Below are 22,206 nucleotides of genomic sequence, written 5' to 3'. Positions count from 1 at the left end.
AAGGTATAATTCTAACCCCAATTCTTACAGCTTTTATGGTAGTGATTGGAGGAGACCTCAACACTCAAATCTGTCCTACGGGAACCCTAACATGTTGAGGCCTCCAAATAGGTTTGTTAATGAGCACAGGGAAAACGAATTGGGAATGTTCCCTTACGAACAAGCAAGCCAAGTTCCTCCACAACCCTCTAGCTCACGAGATGAGGTGCTGTCCCTTTTGAAAGGAATATCAGCCCGACTTACAATCAATGAGGAGGTTTGCAAGGACTTGAGCAACCAATTGGCTCAAATAAACCATGAGATGCAAGAGCACTCCCGAGATGCCCTCCCAAGCATAAAGGAAAACATAGAAATCCCACAAAGGGAATCAGCTCAAGCCATCTCTTTGAGGAATGACGAAAAGGTAGAACCAAGTCCACTGTCACATGCATCACTCAAGGTAAGTGAAGAACCGGAAGCGGTAAGCAACCCCGGTTCAAAATCTAAAATTCTAAATCATGTAATAGAAATAAATGATCAAATCGAAGCTTGTGTATATCAACTACCTTTTCCTCAAAAGTTCGAAAAGTTTGGATTCACTCCTTGTTCAGAAGTTTTCATTCTCTTCGACCTACCAAGAGAATCCAAAAGGGAGCAAACCAAACTTTTTCATAATATGTTTAAATTCGGCCTCCTACTTTCATTAAACTTATTTGAGGCTCTTAATCCGTTTTGTAGGTACGGGTTATTTGTTAAGGAGTTCGAGTTCCTAACGCGAGTAGAAGCATACACCTATGAGGGAATTCTATGTCGAGCTCACCGACTATAACGTAGCGCTTCTTGGGAGGCAACCCAAGTTTTAATAAAACTTTTCAAGGCTGAAAATTGGCACCGCAAATCATCAAATTTTTGGCGATTACGATAAAATCAGTAAGTTGTCTTCTCCACCCTAACTTTTTGCACTTGTACTTTATGGTTTGTGATGCAATGTTGGAACTTATTGCATATTTTTAGTGTGAGGAGGAGGGGTAGACAAACTTACAAAAATTGTATAATTTTTAAAATTTTTGTTGCGTCGTGTCTAGTTTAGTTTTGCATTTTTCGGGTTTTATTTATGTTTTGCATGTTTAGGACCTAAAACCGTGAACCTCCTTCGAATCTAAACTTCATTATTTGTCATTGAGGACTGAGAACCGAATCTAAAATTGCATGACAACTAGTTTAGGTGTAGGACACAATCCTTGTATCTGTAAAAGCATGAGCTAAAGTTTGCATTTAGACCCTACTTTTGAAGAAATGTCAAAATCATTACTTAGGTAGATAACTTAAGAATTGAAGGCATGTGATGTTGAACTTGAGTTTGGGAAAAACTAGTAAACACAAAATTGAAACCCAAAGAATTGTGAGTTGAATTTGAGCCTAAGAGCGAACATCAAAAAGCTCTTTTTCTTGACATTTTTGTGTGAATGCTTTGACTTGTGGAAAAGATTTTGCACCTAATACTGTGTTGAACCTACATGCAATGATTTGAGATGATAAACGATGAATCAGCCTCATTAGAATTAACCCTTTTCTTTACCTTATTTTCTCTTTTTCATCCACTCTAGGAAGCCCCTTTGAGCCTATATTTTTGTAGTTTATAGATTTTTCTTTCGTTCTAACCCAATTTTTGCAAGCCATCACTTGGTTTGTTACTTAACCCAAAGTTTTTGCAAAGCTCACATCGAGTCTTTGTCGTTTCTAGCGCTTTATCTTTGTTTATGGCATCAAAGTAGCAAGCCAAAAGGCTAAGAAGTGAATGAGCATTACTGTCCAAAAGGAAAAGAAAAACAGAAAAAGAAAAGAAAAGAAAAGAGACGAACAAAAAGGGGAGAACTTCGTTCCCCAGTTCTTAAAATCAAAACGTCTCAAAAAAAAATTTATGAATAAAAAGCTCAGTCACTTCATATTTGCTAAAGCCATTTGAACTTTGTTTTTCTAGCGCTAGAACTATTAACCCTTGTTGTACCTTTAACCCTCTAACCACATTACAACCCAAATTCGAGGCTGTTTTTGATATCATCGGAGTCATATAGCATAGTAGAGGAACTCGGATGAACGTGCAAAATCAACGTAATCCTAAGCAAGAACATAAGCCGAGAGTAAACACTTTAGCCACCAAAATTGTGTGAATTGAGTGAACTACCTATGGTGAGGTGTTTTACTTAGCGATCCCCTCAAGCTCGTTTAATTGAACATGTGTCCTTTTACTTAAAACTATGACCTATGATAATTGAAATGCGGCTTTTGGATATCGTGTCTCTACTTTGTATTTCTGAATGCATGTAATTACAGATGCTCGAAATTGTGTCAAGCACCTAGTCAAACCGGGAGGTTTTCTAGCTTGCTTGTGATTGCAGGTTTAGTTTTTTAGTTTACTTGGGGACAAGTAAAGTTTTAAGTGCGAGGAGGTTTGATAGGGGTCAAAACCCCCTATCTTTGGGTACGGTTTTAGGACGGGTTTTAGCATTATTTAGTTAATAAGCGAGCATGTCTCGCATTTAAATGCTTTTGTGTGAGTTAGTTAGGAATTGGAAACGTTTTATTTATTTTTCGTTGTTTAGGCTCGTTTTATGACCAATTTAGGCAATTACGGCCAAAATAGCATGCATAGTATAATTCCGTTATCTTTTGAAGCTAATTGGTCCGTCAAAAGTCGCACCAAACGAAGAGTTTGCTCAAAATAAGTGATTGGCGGGTCAATTTAGCCTTTGGACTAATGTTATCTGGAGTTTCTGTACATGCGCAGGTATAAGTTCGGACGAAAAAGGCATCGACGGAAGTCGACAAGCACGCGGGGGCATACCGGGCAAGAATGCTCGACGAGCGGGCCTCCGTAGGCCATGCCTGCTCGCCGAGCAGGCCCCTGGAGGCCTACTCGCCGAGCAGGCCACCAGAGGCCTGCTCGGGCGAGCAGGATGCCTGCTCGCCAAGCAGGCCACCAGAGGCCTGCTCGGGCGAGTAGGATGCCTGCTCGCCGAGCAGGGCGCTGCTCGCCGCAAGCAGCACCTGCTCGGCGAGCAGCTCGCCCTGTTCGGTGAGCAGACCTGCGGGAATTGGTCAAAAAGACCAATTCCGCCCCCACGATGCCACGACGGACCCCACGACTTCCTACCTGCATAAGGACACGAAAATAGGTCAAAAAGAGGGCCGAGCCACGCCTATAAATAGAGTTTTTCCAATGTAAATTGGTATCTTTTATCTTTGTAATTTTGTTAGCTTTTCATCTTGAGAAATCCTCTCCACCTCCTCCATATCCTTCAAACCTCCATTGAAGACACCTCCGAAGCTCCGTTCACCGAGGATTGCTCAAGCTCCATCCTTAAGTCCTAGGAAGACGCCTGCATTGGTAGATAGGTTCCCTGAAAGGGATTTTTCTTCTTTTATATTCTGTCTAGCCTCTGATACATGTTATGAATCCTAGGCTCATTGTAACTTCGTGACAATACTTTCATCTTTGATATATATTATAGTTCTTGTTCATTCAATTGTTTTAATGCTTTAATCTTTGTCTTACACTTTGTCTGATTGGTTTAACTCATTCGATAATCCCAAAATCAAGTTGGCACATATTGCGAGCTGAATCTGACCTAGTTAGTGCCTATAGGATTGACGACCCTATAGAAGATTAAGCCCAAATTGCTGAGCCTTAGAGCTAGTTTCGGCCTTACAAGGGAATCACGAACTAGGGACTTTAGGAGGATAGGTCGGGTTAATGGCCTCGGACACAAGTGACTTAGGTTTTAATTCAATTGCTTAAACAATCTATTTTAATTATCATTGTATCCCTTCATGTTCCTTCGGATAATTGCATTGGTAAAAGATCACTTAGGAGTAGTTTAACTTAATTAGGGGTAGAGTAACTTAATTAGGCGTAGAATAACTTAGTTAGAATCAGATAACTTAGCTAGGAATAGTATAATTCAACCTAGGAGTAGATTAACTTAGAAAAACCAACTCAAAACCCCCTAAGCCTAGATAACACCTGAAACCAAGTAACTCGATACTTGCAGAAATAAATCCTGTGGACGATAACCTGGACTAAACCAGAAATTTATTACTTGATAACGACGGGGTACACTTATCCCTAAGATCGGCCTCGCTCCACAACCGCGCGAGGCCGCGTCAGCTAGCTCAGTATATGCTATGTGTGTAGTCTCTATGTTCTTCTTTTGTCTTTTATTGTATACGCTGACTACCTCTATTAATATCAATACTTGCATCTTTTTCTCCAAAACCTGAGTTATGAGTTATTATATATGATGATGAGTATTAAGTTATTATGTATCTTCAATTACATCAACTATGTTTAATGCTTATAAAACTTATTGATTGTACCCAATGCTGATAATATGTTTGACATTGACTTGTATGTTTATAAAACATTGTCTTATAAGACTCATTGAACAACAAATTACTCAGCGCCTTCTGAATGTTAAAACTTCCACTTAAACACTGAGTAAAATAGAATATGTTCCATGAGCTGACCTATATCTGAAAACTGACCTATATCTGAAAACTGACCTTAGACTTACTCGATTAAACCTTTAAATGTTTAGAGTAAAACTAAGTCAGTAGCTCAACCCTGACGGGGGAGTTTGCTGAGTTATATTAGGTCAACTATTATGGGGGAGCTCAATACTGAGTTCTTCGCTGAATAGTTTTGCCAACATCAAAATGGGGGAGTTTGTTGAAACACCTTTCCACATAATTTTGATTTGACAAAATTGTTTAAGTGTAATTAAAAAATATTCTAAACACACTAAGTTTAAATGCTTTGATTTATTCTACTAATGTGTTTGTTCAATGTTGAGTTAAATTGTTTATAAGACACAAAGATTAAAAGGCCCAAAGCCCAATACGGAAGTCAAAGCCCAAGTCAAACAGTTTAAGGCAACTCGGCCCGCATATGTCAAAACGCTGTCGTTATGTACAAAACGCAGCTCAGCGGAAGAAGGATCTAGAAGACCTTCGTTGAGCAACTTCGGGACGAAGCTGCTGAGTTGATTCGACAAAGAGTACAAGACAACAGCTGAGCAAGAACAACTTCCAGACAAAGTGTTTCCACTTTGGGCAAAGTTCAGAAGACACAGAATGCTGTCTAGTTGACCTTACCCTAAATGGAGAGACATTCTGCCGAGCTGACCAAAAGCTGACCGAGGACAGAAGATACTCAAATCTGTTGGGGTTTAGTGTCCTATAGTCAATTGTTGCATGATACAAACTTAATGTAAATGAATTGTTCTTTATATCATTTGTTTTAAATGAGATATATGTTTTATAACTATATAAAGGCCATCCCTTTTAAGCACTAAATAAAGTCTAATAAAAGGAAATCCGTAAGTTTGTTTAAAGTGATTATAAAGTGTTCATACAAGCATGTAGTGAGACAAAACTTTATAATAAACTAATAAACTTAAAACCACCCCAAGTCAAGTGATATGTTTAGGATTGATATATCACTGTTGAGACTTGTATGTAACAATGTCTTCTGTCCGACAGAAAGTTGATCTCATAAGCTTCATATATATAGATATCTGGACAGTTACATAGATCCGATGAAACGTCGTTCATTAGGATTGGGGATCCGATTTGAGATAACAGGATGGGTAGATTCATCATTGTCACCTGTTCATCTCATTGGTATTAATAGGTATAAGTAATCCTCAGACTCAAAGGAATGTTAATTGGTCATCTTGAATTACTGAATGTGAGACTTTGATCCTGTGGTCCCACGATCCTTAACAGAGATGACTCTGGGGTGTGAACTGCAAAGGTTGGGTGTCACAGGAGGTAATGTCAGGGTAGTTATACATTGGATTGAGCATTTATCACTCCCGATTAATGGGAGATATATCCAAGGATCGCTTGTGGAAGACTCGACTCTAAATCCTTGCAAGGTGATAGCTTAAGAGTAGAAATACAGATTTCACTTAACCTATCTATTTGAGTTGACTCGGCCTGTACAAGTAAAACGAACGTCTCGCTATATGTGACTTGACATCACCCATAGTCATAAGATTCAGTTCAAGGATATAGTTGATAAAGGATCGAATTATACTGTAACTAATATGGAAGGGTTAACGACAGAATCAACCTGTCTTCTTAACGGACTCTGGGGGAATGATTACAGACTTGCCAATAACATACTCAGTACATCATTCTGTTATGCAAGGATTAAATATAATTCTTGAAGAAATTAATTTAATAGTTGCATACGGCCAGAAGTAGTAAGAACCTAATGGATCACACATAAGACTTGGAACCAAAAGAGAGATGGATGTGATTAATAGATGGAAGCCCAATTGAGCCCAGTAAGGCCCATTTAAATGGAGGGGGCCGAAATTTATATATAGAAATAAGGAATTATTTTAATTCCATTAATCCTAATTTGATTAGGTTTGTGAATTAAATTAATTAAGAGATAATTAAGTTAGGAGTTTTAATTAGATTAATATACTCCTATTATTATCCAATTAGGTTATTTATTATTATCCTAAATGTATTTGATATATTATAAGATAATAATTAGGAATCCTATTCCGAATGGAATTCCTATTAAGTAACCTATTCCTATCTAACTAGGGTTTAGATACAAGCGACTATATATACCCCCTCCTTATGAGAATTTCGACTAAGCCTCCTAACTCCCCTTTATGTGATTTTTGAAACCTACATTAAAAGAGAGAGAGAGTGAATTCGCATCCCCTAGTTCGTGGAAAAGAATTCATACGGCTTCCGTCAATTGATTAATCTCATTCATCTCCTTTTCTCTTTGATCTTGTGTTGGTTAATTAGAGGCAATCTATTTTGGTTGCATCTCATAAGGGTTGATTTCATCTTAACCTCACCGTGTTATACTTTGTGGTTGGAATCTCGGAGAAGAATTGTGGGCGCTTCTTTAACAACGGTAGATTGTTCATCGAAAGGTATTCCTTCTTATCCCTCTTTATATGAAATAACGATTAACGGATCCTATGGTTAAAAGGAAATAGGCTAAAATTTTTATATTTCCGCTGCAATACCTTAGCCTTAATTTCCTTCAAAATCTGATTGGCCGAGAGCTCTGAGCAAGACTGGGTGACAACGACAGGAAGCCGTTTCCCTCCAACGGTTATTTCGAAATTCGAAATGACCGATGCCTCAGACGTCTCTATAAATAGAGCCCTTCAGTTGCTTCATTCGACACAGAACTCGATCAAGCCATTACGCTGACCAAAATTCTACTCAAAGTTCTGTAAGAAAAAGCAAAGCAATCTTACACTAAATTTCATATCTTTTGTGTAAAAGTCTAGAGTGATTATTCAATCATCTAAGGTGTCTTAGCAATCGTTGTTTAGGACAAACACTTATCATTTCTAGAATTAGAAAGGAGAGGCTGAGTACTCAGCGAGAGATTAGGATTGAGTAGAGGTATAGAGGAAGGTACTCTTGTTATACTCAGTTTCTAAGATTGTAAAAGGTTTGATGCTCTACCGTTAAAGAGCTCAGTAGAGAATTCGAAAGCTCGGAACGTGTTCCGGGGACAGGACGTAGGCTTAGAGGCCGAACCTGGATAAATCTGCTGAGTAACATATTTCTAACCTTAAACTCCTTTATATATCTATTGCTTGCTTAAACAAAAACTGACCAAGTAAAGAGGTCAAGCTGAGTTGTGCGCATTGAATATCTGAGCTCAGGAATAGACTCTAAGTGCTATCTCCTGACTCAAGTAAAGAAACTGACCTAGTCACCAGTTGACTAAGCCAGTATCTTGCTATTCACTCAGCGCCACTGTTAAAACCTTTTTCTCACGAAAAAGAAGTCTGCCCTAACAAAATTTTTTAAATAGTTCCTAACCCCCCTTAGAACTATACTTGTAACGTTATAAGGGACCAACAAATTACTTCAGAAGGAAGTAAACAGAGATCCGCCCAGGGGAAGATGTTGATTCGCCTCCTTGTGTACTCCTAGATCCGCCCTGCTCGTATGTCTTGGGGATCCGCCCTCCTAGATACAACCTTCGTGGGTCTGATGTCTGAGGATCCGCCAGAGCGCGTGTGATCAACGATCCCAGTTAGGATGATCGCATCATTCTCTCCTTCTTTAAAAGAATTCGGTACTGATTTGTCTGTGTTGAACTCCAAAGGGCCATCCGACTTCCACGGGCTAAGGTCACAAATGTTGAACGCTGGTGAGATTTTACCAAACCAATTTGGCAATGCTATATGATAGGCATTGGCATTGATCTTCTTGGTGACCTTATATGGCCCGTATTTCCTAGGCCGAAGCTTGCTGCTTGTGGCGTTGGCGAGTCTCTCTTTGCCCAAATATACCATAACCTCATCCCCAACTTCAAACTGTAGGTCCCGACGGTGCTCATCCGCCTTAGCCTTTAGTTTCTGATTTCTCTCCTCAAGAGTCTCTCTTACCTCTTGGTGCATCTGTACATAATCCTTAGCCAGCTGGTTGGCAGTCACGTTTCCTTTAGGAAGATGGGCTATATCAAGGACGTGATTTGGGGTCTTTGTGTATACTACCTCAAATGGGGATCTCCCGGTTCCCGAATGTACAAAGCCGTTGTAGGCGAACTCAGCTTGGGCTAAAACCACATCCCACATCCTGGGCTTATCTTTACATTTGCTGCGCAGTAAGTTTCCCAAAGTTCTATTGACCACCTCGGTTTGTCCGTCTGTTTGAGGGTGGTCGGTGGTACTAAACTTCAGAGACGTATCAAACAGAGCCCACAACGTTCGCCAGAAGTGACTGAGGAACTTCATATCACGATCCGAGACAATGCTCTTAGGTACGCCATGTAGCCTGACAATCTCTTTGAAGAATAGCTTAGCCGTCGCTGAGGCATCATTAGTTTTACGACAAGGTATGAAGTGGGCCATCTTTGAAAACCGATCAACCACAACAAAGATGGAATCCATGCCTCTCTAAGTTCTGGGCAACCCTAGGACAAAGTCCATGGACAAATCCTCCCATATGGTCTCTGGCACAGGCAAAGGTAACTGCAGTCCAGTATTTGTAGTGCGTCCCTTGGCGGTCTGGCAAATATAGCATCGTTCTACTAAGTAGGAAACATCTCTCCTCATCTTAGGCCAGAAATAACGGGAACTCACTGCTTCATATGTCTTGTCTCGCCCAAAATGTCCTCCAAGGGATCCGCCATGTAGGTCACGAATAACCTTCTCGCGGATGGAAGTGCAGGGTAAGCAAAGTTGGTTGCCCCTCATGAGATACTCATCCATCAGGTGATACGCCCCATCCCCATGCTGGTGTTGACACTTCTCCCAGATACTGCCAAAGTCAGGATCCGCCAAGTATTCTCCTCTGATGTGTTCAAAACAATCGGTCTCCAGGTTTACTGTCTTTATTAGTGACACCCTTCGACTCAAGGCGTCCGCCACCTTGTTCTATTTTCCAGCCTTATGGATAAGCTTATAGGGGAACTTATCTATGAAGGCGGACCACCGGGCATGCATGGAGCTTCGAAGTTGCTTCTGACTTCCCAGGTACTTGAGAGCTTGATGGTCAGTATAGAGGATGAATTCTTTCCCCACCAAGTAATGTTCCCAAACTTTCAACGCCCTCACTACAGCATAAAACTGTTGATCATACGTGGCCCACTTTTGCCGTGCCTCACAAAGCTTCTCACTGAAATATGCAATGGGCCTCTTTTCTTGCATCAAGACTCCACCAATCCCAACTCCACTGGCATCACACTTAACTTCGAACAGTTTATCAAAATTGGGATATGACAGCACGGGCGCTGTACTCAACTTTTCCTTGATTAGGGCGAAGGTCTTCTCTTGGGCATCTGCCCACTCGAACCCCTTTCCCTTCTTCAAACATTCCGTCAATGGGGCGACTATAGAACTGAAGTTTTTAATGAATCGCCGATAAAAGGTTGCTAGCCCATGAAAACTCCTGATGTCCCCCACATTCCTCGGAGTAGGCCATTCTCGGATGGCTCTTACCTTCTCTCCATCAACTTGAACCCCATCGCCACTAACCACGAACCCAAGGAAAACCAGACTTTCCATGACGAAGTCACACTTCTTAGTGTTGGCGTATAACTGATGTTTCCTTAATAGGTCAAACACTACCCGTAAGTGCTCCACATGCTCCGCCAAGGTCTGGCTATGAATCAGAATATCATCAAAATACACAACTACAAATTTGCCAATTACCGGGCGGAGCACCTGATTCATCAGCCTCATAAATGTACTGGGAGCGTTAGTCATCCCGAATGGCATTACTAACCACTCATACAATCCATCTCTGGTTTTGAAAGTCGTCTTCCACTCATCCCCAGATCGAATTCGTATCTGATGATAACCACTCCTGAGATCAATCTTGGAGAAAATTCGGGATCCGCCAAGTTGGTCTAGCATATGATCCAACCTTGGAATAGGGAATTTATACTTGATAATGATCTTGTTAATAGCCCTGCTGTCCACACACATCCGCCAAGATCCATCCTTCTTGGGTGTAAGTAGGGCTAGGACGGCGCATGGACTCATACTTTCCTTAACGTAGCCCATCTCAATGAGCTCTTCCACCTTCTGCCTCATGATGTCATTTTCCTTTGGACTCATTCGATAATGGGGGAGGCTTGGTAAACTAGCCCCGGGCACAAGATCGATATGATGTTGGATGTCCCTCAAAGGTGGTAACCCACTTGGCAATTCCTCAAGGAACAGATCTTGATATTCGTCAAGTAGGCGGGTCACCTCAGTTAGCATCTCCCTTTCGCCCCTTTGGGAGGGTTCGTGATTCGCCTTAACCATTACCACATACACTATCTGGCTCTCTTCACATTCGCTGACAAATGATTTGTGTGTAGGACAGACTACCAAGGTAGACTTCTCGTCGGCCTTTGGCTCTCTCATCATTGGCGTAAGTACGAACTTCACCCTATTCTTCACAAATCTGTAAGTGTTCTCTCTTCCTGCGTGGATGGCATCGTTATCAAACTGCCAGGGTCGGCCCAACAATAGGTGGCAGGCATCCATATCGACCACATCACAACAGACTTCATCACTATAATCACCAATCACAATAGGTACCCTGCATCTCTGGGTCACCCTAAGTCACCCACGTTTTTGATCCATCCCACCCTATAGGGGTCGGGATGCGCCTTCGCCAACAGCCCGAATTTCTGAACTGCGCTGCTGCTCACAATGTTCTCTTAGCTCCCACTATCTATTATCACATTGCATCGCCCCCCTTTCACAAGACAGCGGGTCCTGAATAGTCTGTGCCTCTGATCTCCCTCTATCCGGCTGGAGACTAACAAACGCCGTACCACATGAATGGCGTATCTCTCTTCATCCGCCTCATCATCATCTTCTCTTAAGGGTTCACAAAATACTTCATCCCCTTCGTCATAGTCATCTTCATACCTCTCCACCATGTTGGCGCTCTTCCTCCTAGGACATTCGTTGGATCTATGGCCTGGCTCATTGCACCGAAAACATTTGAAAGGCGCTGGCCTCGCATACGGATTGTTGCTCTTAGGTGGTATAGGTGCTTCCTTGTATGGCCTAGTATCTCCTATAGATCCCCTTCCCACACTGTTAACCTTGGCCCCACTGGCACTCGCCACCTGCTTGCCTTTGTCATAAGACCTCATATTATCTCTTCCTCCCGGCATATACTCAGTAGTGGCGGATCTCCTGGATCTTCCGGTTAGTTGAGATTCAGCCTTGGGGGCTAAATTCCTGGCATCTTGTACCCGAACCACCATCTGTGTGCCAATACGAACCTGGATGTTGTATCTCAACCCTTCTAGATACCTAGAGGTCTTTTGGCTTTCAGTTTCAGACAAGTTGGCTCTCGTCGAAAGCCTCAAGAACTCTGAAGTATACTCATGGACACTTCGGGTCCCTTGAGAGCATCCCCTGTAGGAGCTGTAAATATACTGCTCATAATCCGGCGGTAAGAACCGTTCCCTCAACATCGCCTTCATCCGTAGCCAAGATCTAATCGGATCTCTACCCCCTCTTCTTCTTTCTTCCCTCATCTGATCCCACCAAACTGATGCGCCACCCTTCAGGCGATACGCCACCAGTCTTACCTTCCTCTCATCAGGAATCCCAGCATACTCAAAGAAACGTTCCACTTCCGATAACCAGTCTAAGAATCCCTCTATATCCAGTTCGCCTCCAAAAGACGGTAAGTCTATTTTTAGCTTAAAGGCATCATCTCTATCAAAGTTTCCTAGACCTGGGTATACTCTAGCAACATCCACACGTCTGTTGTCAACAGGCCCAACATCCCTCATAGTTCTAACGGTATCATCATTCCCGATACCCTCAAAGTCATCACTATCACTATCAGCGTTATGCACAAGGACAAAGTTGGGTCTTCTTACCTCAGGATCCCTAAGATCCATTTATGGAAGCTGTTGTTCAGGAACCCCTTCCTTTCTCTGGGTTGATCCTCCCGCGTTTGGTCGGATTAGAGCCCGAACCTCCAACTTGAAGTTTTCTAAGGAGGTAGCCAGCTCCAGAAACCGTTGGTCGGTTTGCCTCTGCCGCTCATGGTTGGCCTGGATCTGCTCCGCGAGGTGCTCCTTCAGCTCCTCATATCTCCGGTCACTGGTTTCCATGGAATCTTGCGGTTGTCGAGGTTGAACCATTGCCAAAAGAAGTTTCGAGTCAGGAAACGATCGGCTCTGATACCAACTGATACAGATTGAAAGGTTTTTAAGAAGGTTTTAATCGTAAACCAATAAAGAGTTTCTTCTCTAGCTAAACTAGAAGGAGTGAATCCCAATAATAAGGTATAAACCTCGGTTCTCAAAGAGAATAATGTTTAATTGATAAAAGTTAGTTCATCCTTACAAAAATGGGGGTTTAAATACTTCCCCTAAAGATAAGAGAAAGGACAGGGACTACCCCTACTAGGGTTACAATAAGGCTAACAGCAAAAGGGTAAAATAGGTAATACGCCCCGATAATCAGTACAATGGTACAGGTACAGATTGTCAGGGTTGTTAGGTGAATTACTTCGGAAGGAAGTAAACAGAGATCCGCCCAGGGGAAGATGTTGATTCGCCTCCTTGTGTACTCCTAGATCCGCCTTGCTCGTATGTCCTAGGGATCCGCCCTCCTAGATACAACCTCCGTGGGTCTGATGTCTGAGGATTCGCCAGAGCGCGTGTGATCAGCGATCCCATTTAGGATGTTCGCATCACTTATTTTCAAGGATAACACGAGATACCTTTTTATTATTTCCCACTTCTTTCTTTTTACTAACTTCATTTCTCTCAACACTAACTCTAACTATGACCATAACTAAACATCATTACCTTTTGGTTGCCGCCCTTTTTTCTTTACTGCTCTCTTCAGCTATTTCTGAGCCTGAACCTGAGGATGATGATGAGTAGGGGATTAAAAACATTTCTTATAATTGAAGATCTTTGTTGATTAATGGAAAAGGAGAGCTTTTATTCTCTGGCTCCATCCATTATCCTTGTAGTACTCATAATGTATTCATTATACTAATACTTTCCTTTTTACTTATGGATTTTATTTAATTGCATCTTCATTTCTTAAATACTTTCTATTTGGGTTCAGATGTGGCCACAGCTCATTACCAGGTATAAGCAAGGTGGTTTGAATTTTTTTTAGAATGTCCAAGAGCCCAAACATAGAAAGGTATTCCATTTTCCGTCCAGTCCACCAAAGTTAGAGAGAGAAAGAAATTTAGAGAGAGGGATTAGAGAGAGAAAGAAATTTAGAGAGAGAGAAAGAAATAGAGGGAAGAAGATGAAGAAATGGAAGGATAAGGGTAAAAAAGAGAAATGATAAAAATTCAATTTTTTATAATTTATGGGTCCCACTTTAATTAATGATTTGAATGAAAATGATGACGTGTCACATTGACCAGGCGTTGACCGGTCATTTTTACCTGCTGTATACCAAAGTGGGAGGTCACCTATAAGGTCGTACATATTAGTGAGACAAAATGAAGGTTGTACACCAAACTGTGAAATGGGACAAAAGTTGTACACCATTGATGAAATTTACCCCTAGAAGAGGTTTTGTTGTGTTTCTTGAATGTTTGATATGTGATGCTCGTAAAATATATAGCGGTTAATAGGACAAGTGTATCCTATCGCAGCAAGTAATACAGTGCTAAGCACAGGATCGAACCACAAGGACTATTTATCACAACTAGTCGGCTATCCCAAGCAATTTTAATTGCAAAAATGGTAGCCCGAAGCTCGGCAATGTAAGCGAGCGAAGTCTGAACGGAAAACGAAAAAGAACCTCTTGGGAAACCACGGGCTGTACGAAAAACACCACCAGCTCCATCCACAACTGGATTGCCAAAAACAGATCGATCCGAATTAACTTTAATCCAACAAGGGGGAGGAGCCCGCCAAATGACGAAAATGATCTTAGGACTGCCCGGACGTCTAGCATCAAGGAAGAGATGCTTCAGAACAACGTAGTCCTTCAAAAAATTAGATACCATTCCATGGGAAAAGACATTTGCTTCCTGAATGAGAGCCCAAAGCTGATGAAGATAGAGAAAAATGCTAGTAGTCTCGCCTTCAAAAAAAGACAGATTGCTAGTGCGCCAGATTAGCCAAACAACGTTCACAATCACCGAATTCCATAAAGCACGAATCTGTAAACTGAACTTAGCCTTGATAGTATCCCTAATTAACTCTTTGAGAGTGTCATCCAATTTTATCCGAGTCTGAAAAATGGAAGCTATTGAGGTCCACAATTGTTATCATCGTAATTTATAGCATTTATAGTATTTAATTACTAGTTATTTTATACCATTTTAATAAATTTTAATAATGGTTTTTGTATATTTTATTCATTTTATATATCTAAGCCACTTTGTGTGCTTTTTAGGCACTTTCGCAAGGTTTTCGACATAAATAACCAAGTCGGGGTTCAAAGTGACAACTCGGGAGTAAAGGGACCAGAAAAAAGAAGTTTTAGTGACATCATCATACACTTCGTCGCGGATGGGTGCTGTAAGATAAACGTCCAATTGTTCACACTAGGACAAATTTGACACGTTTTCGTATTTTCAACGTATATCCCTCATACGGACTCGCATTGAGGCGATTCGAAATGCGTTGGAAAGCTAAGAGAAATATGAATAAGTGACTAATAGTAAATTCTCCAAATTCGAAGTGTATCAGGCCTAGAAAATTATCCAAAGGTGATGAACATGTTGAAGCCTATGATTCTTTTCCCACCTTTACACATTTCAACTCCTAAATTGTCAAAGTCTTCGACCATCCTCTCTTAAAGGATAAATTCATAAGATTAGGGAGTGGGAGGCCATAAGGAGACCTGGTCTTGGAATTATGTGTACCATTTTACTATAAAAGGAGACATTGGGTGCCATTTGAAGACACACCAAGCTTAGGCTTAATTCTTCCATCTATAATGTTATTTTGTTGATTCTTCTCCTTAAGAATCAGTTGTTTTTGTTGTTGTAATTGTTGTTATTATTCTCAAAGTGTTGTTTGTGCAAAAGTTCATCTAATAAAAGTAAGTTTCAAGTTATCGAAGAAGTTCGTTCGGCAATCGTCATTACGGTTTCTTCTAAACTTTAATCTCTTTATTACTATGAACTCCATTATCTATCTTTCTAAGGTGTGTTTTAATCTAATCATGGGCTAAAACCCCCTTAACTAAGGCTAAAAGTGGATCTTAACCTCAATTATGTGGTAATTACATTTAACCTATTTAAGTTATCTTTATCCTTTTTAAGAACTAACTTATGATTCTTAATGCTTGTAGGAGATGGGCCAACTCTCTACTTGAATATAATTAATCGTTTATATTGACCGTGATTAAATTGATTAATCAAAATTCATAAGTTGGACCTAATGACCATTTAGTGTGGCTTATTGGTTTTCCAAGGTTTTTCATGAATCTTGTTACAAATCTTAGATTTATTACTTGAGCCAAACCAAGGGAAAATAATAAATCGAAGGTTTCGAAATAAGAAAACTTAATGCTTCTTTGGATTAATTACTTGAGCCGGACCAAGGGAAAGTAATTAATCGAAAGTTTAGAACTAATTACTCGAGCAGTTTTTCTTGAATCTTAAGTAATCACTTTAGCCGGACCAAGGTACAGTAGGTTAAAAAGGTTTAGATTAATAAAACTTAATGCTTCTCTAGATTAATTACTTGAGCCGGACCAAAGGAAAGTAACTAATCGAGAGTTTAGAGCCAATCTCGATAATCTATTAGTTAATAAGAAAAATCACCATCTTAAAAAAGATAAAACAACTTAAAAGGGGTTAAGTGTTATTACCAAACAAAGAGGTTAAGTGAAGCTAGAAGCCTTAGTTTCTTTCATTATAAGTAATTTCTCACGTAATTTGTGTAATTTTCATTTCATTTCTTGCTTAAGTCTTAGCTTGGTTGTCCAACAAACTCTACATTTCGGTTGTTTAAATAATAGATAGTAAGCAAATAGATTAGTACTTATAGTCACCATCCTCGTGGGAACGATACTCCACTTTCACTTTATTACTTGATACACGACTAAGGTACACCTGCCTTCACATGCACGTATACGTAAAACGCGCATCAACAACGCTTTAGAAAAATGGCAATGAACAAATAGGTGATCCAAATCCTCGTAGGCCAATAAACACAATGAGCAACGAGAAATAATATTCAACCCTTTACGTTATAAAATGTCAGGAGAAAGAACATACCTTATGTAGGCTCGCCAAAATAGCATAGCATGCGAAATAGGAATAAAAGGCTGCCAAATAAAGCTGCACCAGCGAATGGGCTGGTAAGATACAAGAGATTTAGCATATTTCTTGACCGTAAATTCCCCATCGATCACAACAGTCCAAATGCAAAGTCAACCGAGCCGCTACAAGGACGAACAACAAGGATATTATCTCAAACATCCGAAGGAAGAGGTAGAAGCTCATGCCAACGGTCGTCGAGCAGAAAATCTGCAACGCTATCAGTAAGCGATCGAACCAAACTAGAAGAGAGATTCAGCTGAGCAGCCACCGTTGGTACTAACTAGCGACCAGTCCAAAAACTCAACTGCTCCCCATCGCCAATACTCCAAAAGCTGTCAATCAAGAGGGATTTACAAACATCTTTTTTTATCAAACTCCAAATAGAGGAGAAAATAGGACAGCTACTCACAGAACCTAAAGCATTAAAAAATCGTTTCTTAAGAAGAGCAATTAAAAAATCATTGGACGAAACAAAATCCCAAGCCAATTTTCCTAACATCACCATATTCATAGAATGGAGATCACAGATACCAAGCCCCTGTATTTTAAAGAACAACAACAAAGATTCCAAGGTGTAGTAATTAATTTCCGCTCAGAGATACAACCGGTCCAAATGAAATTACGAATGACTCTTGTCATAAATTTAAGAAGACTCTGGGCCACTTATAAATGATAAAGGAGTGAATAAAGGACTTGATCACCGAATTAACCAGAGTCACCCGAGCTGCCATAGAGAGACTACGACCCTTCCATCTCGAAAAGGTAGCCAGAATTTTATCGGCAATTGGTTGAAGCATTTGTTTACGCGGAGCACCAAAGAAAAGAGGAACACCCAAATACATAAACGAGAGATTTCTAGCTCGGATATGAACAATATTAGAAAGAGTCGCAATTCTAGCAGCATTAATAGAAGGACTAAAGAAGGCTTCAGATTTATCCCAGCTGATAATTTGCTTAGACATTTTCCCATAGAGAGTGAAAAAACCCCTAAGAGTTTTCATGTTTTGAACTGTAGCTTTACAGAATAATAAAGTGTCATCAACATATAAAACATGACTAGGAAACAAGACATCAGAAACATATTCCGCATGCTTTAATTTGCCCGTTTCAACCAAACGATTTAAATAATGACTCATATAATCCTTAGCAATGGCGAAAATAATGGGTGATAACGGACCCCCATGCCTGACACCCCTCGAACAAGCGAAATAACCGTGCGCAGCACCTCCCATCAAGATAGAAATTCTAGAAGAGGCAAAGATATTCAGAAGCTAGTCACGAAATTTTAAATCAAACCCAAAAGCTTTCAGGACAGATAAAATAAAATTCCAATCCATGGTATCGAACGCTTTTCTGATATCCACTTTTTCCGCAAAAACAATGTTTCTTTAGTAGATTAACTCCTTCCGACGCAGCACCAATACAATTATAGATACTGCGATCTTTGATAAAACCAAATTGGTTTTTAGAAACAATTGTGCAAGCAATATCCAATAAACGGTCAGCTAGAATTTTAGTAATAAGTTTGAAGAAAAAATTACTCATGATGATCGGACAGAATTTCATGATATCCACAACACCATTTACTTTAGGAAGAAGCACCATCAAAATGGAATTTAGGCTAGGAATAATAGAACCAGAGGAGAAGAAGCTTTTCACAACATCACAATGATCACTACCCATAATATCCCAAAAAGCCTTATAAAAGCTTTCCCCAAAGCCATCAAGACCCGGAGCACTATCACTGTCCATGGCAAAAACAGTGGACCGAATTTCATCATCAGTGGGACAAAGAGTCAAAACAGTATTTTCCTCGACAGTAACCAGAGAAGGAATAATAGTGCTCAACTTAGAAAAATCCCTCAGGATGCTATTGTCAGCTTTAAACAAATTTGTGTAAAAATCCACAACATGAGAGGAAATTCGGTCTTCAGAAAAAACCATTTCACCTCCGATTTGCAGAGCTTGAATCCCGATGTTATTTTTTTTTTAGATTTCCCGCCAGCAATTTGACTCTGCTTTTTTCTTTAAAATAAATTTCTTTCCGAAGCATCTGCAAATCCAGATTAGCATGCGCTTCCAATTCCTGGGCGTGAAGCTGATTCATGATTTCAGAGTTGGCCAACTTTTCCTGAATAACAGCCAGAGCTAACATTGCCTTAGCAATGTTATCGTCCGAGACTTCGAAGAAGGGGATTAGAATTGCTAACATCAAGAACATCAGATTGATCATGATCGCTTAGGAGTCTAGGCCTCTAAAATGCTATAGCTGCCCCTACTCACAATTTTTCATTTTTTACCTGTTCTAATTCATCATTATTCACTTCTTATAATAATGTGTTTGGACCTTGAATCGTTGCTACTATTTTGTTGTTTTATGGAAAATGGTATAATTGAGAGCCAGTCATGTGTGAAGGGGTATTAGGATCCGCCTTGACTAGTTTATTGTGGTCAGGTCGCTGTTTGACCACTTAAATAAAACTTGTATTTCATAGGCTTTCTAGTTCGGTATATCATTCGGGTCTGATCGAACCGGTTGACCTTGCCAGCTCAGTCCTATTCTAATAATCACGATCTTTACTATTTAGTTTTTTTAATGCTTATAAGAACATATCTATATAAATATATATATTTACTAATCCATGACTTCAACTGAGATGATTTTGTAGCGAAAAATTTATGTGACCATCTTAACTACAATTATTATGAGAGTTGCAATTTTAAGTTGGATTCCAACTTGAGAGAAATTAAGTTTAATAAATTTCAACCATTAATTATGAGATCAATTAAATTTTCACTAACTAAAATAATTAAATATTAAAATTAATAAGTAAACAGTAACCATTAATTTTATATTAATGGTTAAGATTACAAACTTGATCTCTCGTAATGAAGATAAAAATAAAAAAACTTACAAAAAGAAAAAAGAAAAAAGAAAAAAAAAGTGTAGGATTGCAGCTTTCTTATATGGTAAATATGATAAAGGAGTGCGCAAAGGGGGAGAGAGGATAGCGACTTTTATATAGAGATATGATCGGAATAACGGATGTAAATAAATTACTAACATAAGGTGCAAAAATACCCTTAATATTTACAACTATGAGTAATTTTACTCTTAATGTCTAAAATAGTGCAATTTTACCTATAACTCTGGTAGCCAAGAGCAATTTTATTCATAATGTTCACAAGCTTTATCAATTTAAGATATTGTTATAAAACACGTATATTTTGTTCATTATTTTGCACCAATTGCATATGAGTTGGTTCTAGAAAAAATATTTCATACTTTGTGTGATTTGATAATAGAATTAGAGATTAATATTTATAAATTTGGTGAAATATTTGATTTTTTTTTGCCTAACTCGTACAAAAGACAGTATATATCACGTCTAATCATATGTTTGTGATATGTTATTAATTAGTGATAAAATGACGCACATGTGAAGCGAAAATAACAAGATTTATGACCGAGAAGACAGTTTGACGAATAATTTCTTAAATTGACCAAACTTGTTAACGTTAGGGATGAAATTGCTCTTAGCTGTCAATCTTAGGAGTAAAATTGAACAATTTTAGACGTTAGGGCAAAATGATTCCTTACTACGGTATTTTTCCACCTTATCCTTAATAAAAAGGAAATGACAGCTTAACTTATAAGCGCAGTTCCAGAACCCTCAGCCTCACTCCTTCTCCCCATTCTCTCCCAGATTCAATTGTTCACACCCTCTTTCTCTCCATTGAAGTTCAAACTTCAGCCATGGGAATCCAAACAAACGGAAAGATTTCACTGAGCTCGTTTTCATCAGGAATCGAGGTTCATCACAATCCTCACCTTTGCCCTCTTAACCAGTCTCCTTGGGATGTCATTTCCTTCTCTCCCGATCCTGATTTTGACTTTCAAGCTTGCCTTCGGCAGGTTCTTTTCTTCCCTTGCATATTCACTTTTGGTTTTTACCTTGTTTCTGTTCTTACCTGCATTTTCTATTATTCTCGCTGATTCTAGGGTTTTCCCCCTTTTTTTTATCGTGTTAGGGTTTCTGTAACGTTTAAAGTTTCCTTGTTGTTTCCGATGGTTTTGACAATTTTCTTTTATTCAGTTTGGAAGAAATTCAAGATTCGATACAATTGACAACTCCAATGGCTCTGCTCCGTCTATTGATAGGTACATCGTTTATTGACTGCTTCTTTGTGTACTCTTAGGGTTTTGAAATTGAATTTGAGCTTGCTTTAATTTGTTGGTTTAGGACGGTGAATAACAGCGAAGCGGAGGCAGTAGAGAAGGAGGAGAAAGTGCTGGGTGATAATGAAGAAAAGGGAATCGAGAATTCCGATAACCGCGAGAGCAATAAGGATAAGAAGAATGAACAAGTTGAATCGATGATTCGTGATTTGAAGATTGTCGAACCTTGCCCGAAGAATGACGATTCTGGTTGTGATGGAGACGGAAAGGGACTAGCTGGGCTGCGTAGAAGCCAGCGGAGGGCGGCGAAGAAAAAAGATTGAGGAGATGAAGACAAAAAATAAAACACAGTGGGAAAGATGAGCGAAGAGATTAGGTGGTTTCTTTCTTAGTTGGATTTCTGACAAACATGAACTTAGAGATTTGGATGTTTTTATTTTCATTTAATTTTACTATTTTCAGATGGTTCTAAAACTGCAGTGAAATTTGAAAAAAAAAAGTTGAAAATTATTTAAATTTGCTTTTATTTATTTTTGAACCTTTTACAACGAAATTCTTGACGTGACATCTCAACGTCACATCAACACCACCTAACATATTAAAAAAATATAACTACAAATTTTAATTGATAAATGATATGCCACGTAGGTTAATTTATATTTAAAAATTTTAATTGAATATCCTTATTTAATTTCACGGTTTCGTATGACGGTTCATATTAACCGATTCCGAATTATTTCGGAACTAAAACTTTGTTGTTGTTATCTTTGTTTAGTTTGCCATTAATTTTTATTGTATGCTGCACTATGTTGAGACATGTGATTGGATATCAAGTTATCAATTCTGATAGGAAAATGATCGGAAAACGTTCAAAATGGCTTTATTAAAACAAAAATGAAACTAAATAATTGTATTGAGACACATTAAAATTTTGCACCTTTTACAAATATTGTCCAAACTTTTTTTTGTGCTAATTACCCCCAAACATGATGGTAAAAGATTTGGATGTTTACATATTCACTTCATTTTATAATTTTCGTGTGAAAATAATGTTATTTTATTATTGAGATTTTATATCTAACATAAATACATTATCTGAAAATTTAAACATTTAATTATTAATATGATTTGTAGCATTACATATAGCATAAAGTAAATATTACAATTTAAACAAATTAACAGTTTACAAAGTTGTAAAATGTGTTACACGCTAATCGGATGGATAAGGTCTTTAAGGATTAATCGAGGATTAATCAGATTTG

General features: G+C 39.1%; 1 protein-coding gene across 1 annotated transcript; it reads left to right on the top strand.

Moving 5' to 3' along the window:
* The first annotated feature begins 20,435 nt into the window (after positions 1-20,435).
* Positions 20,436-21,460, top strand: LOC136220568 (uncharacterized). Its single transcript, XM_066008384.1, has 3 exons — positions 20,436-20,680; positions 20,862-20,926; positions 21,009-21,460. The coding sequence occupies exons 1-3, from the start codon at positions 20,522-20,524 to the stop codon at positions 21,265-21,267; spliced, it is 483 nt and encodes a 160-aa protein (XP_065864456.1). The 5' UTR covers positions 20,436-20,521; the 3' UTR covers positions 21,268-21,460.
* Positions 21,461-22,206: the final 746 nt, after the last annotated feature.

Source organism: Euphorbia lathyris, chromosome 2, assembly GCF_963576675.1.
Source record: "Euphorbia lathyris chromosome 2, ddEupLath1.1, whole genome shotgun sequence".
In the NCBI taxonomy this organism is placed as follows: domain Eukaryota; kingdom Viridiplantae; phylum Streptophyta; class Magnoliopsida; order Malpighiales; family Euphorbiaceae; genus Euphorbia; species Euphorbia lathyris.
This window is presented reverse-complemented; position numbering and strand designations above follow the sequence as displayed.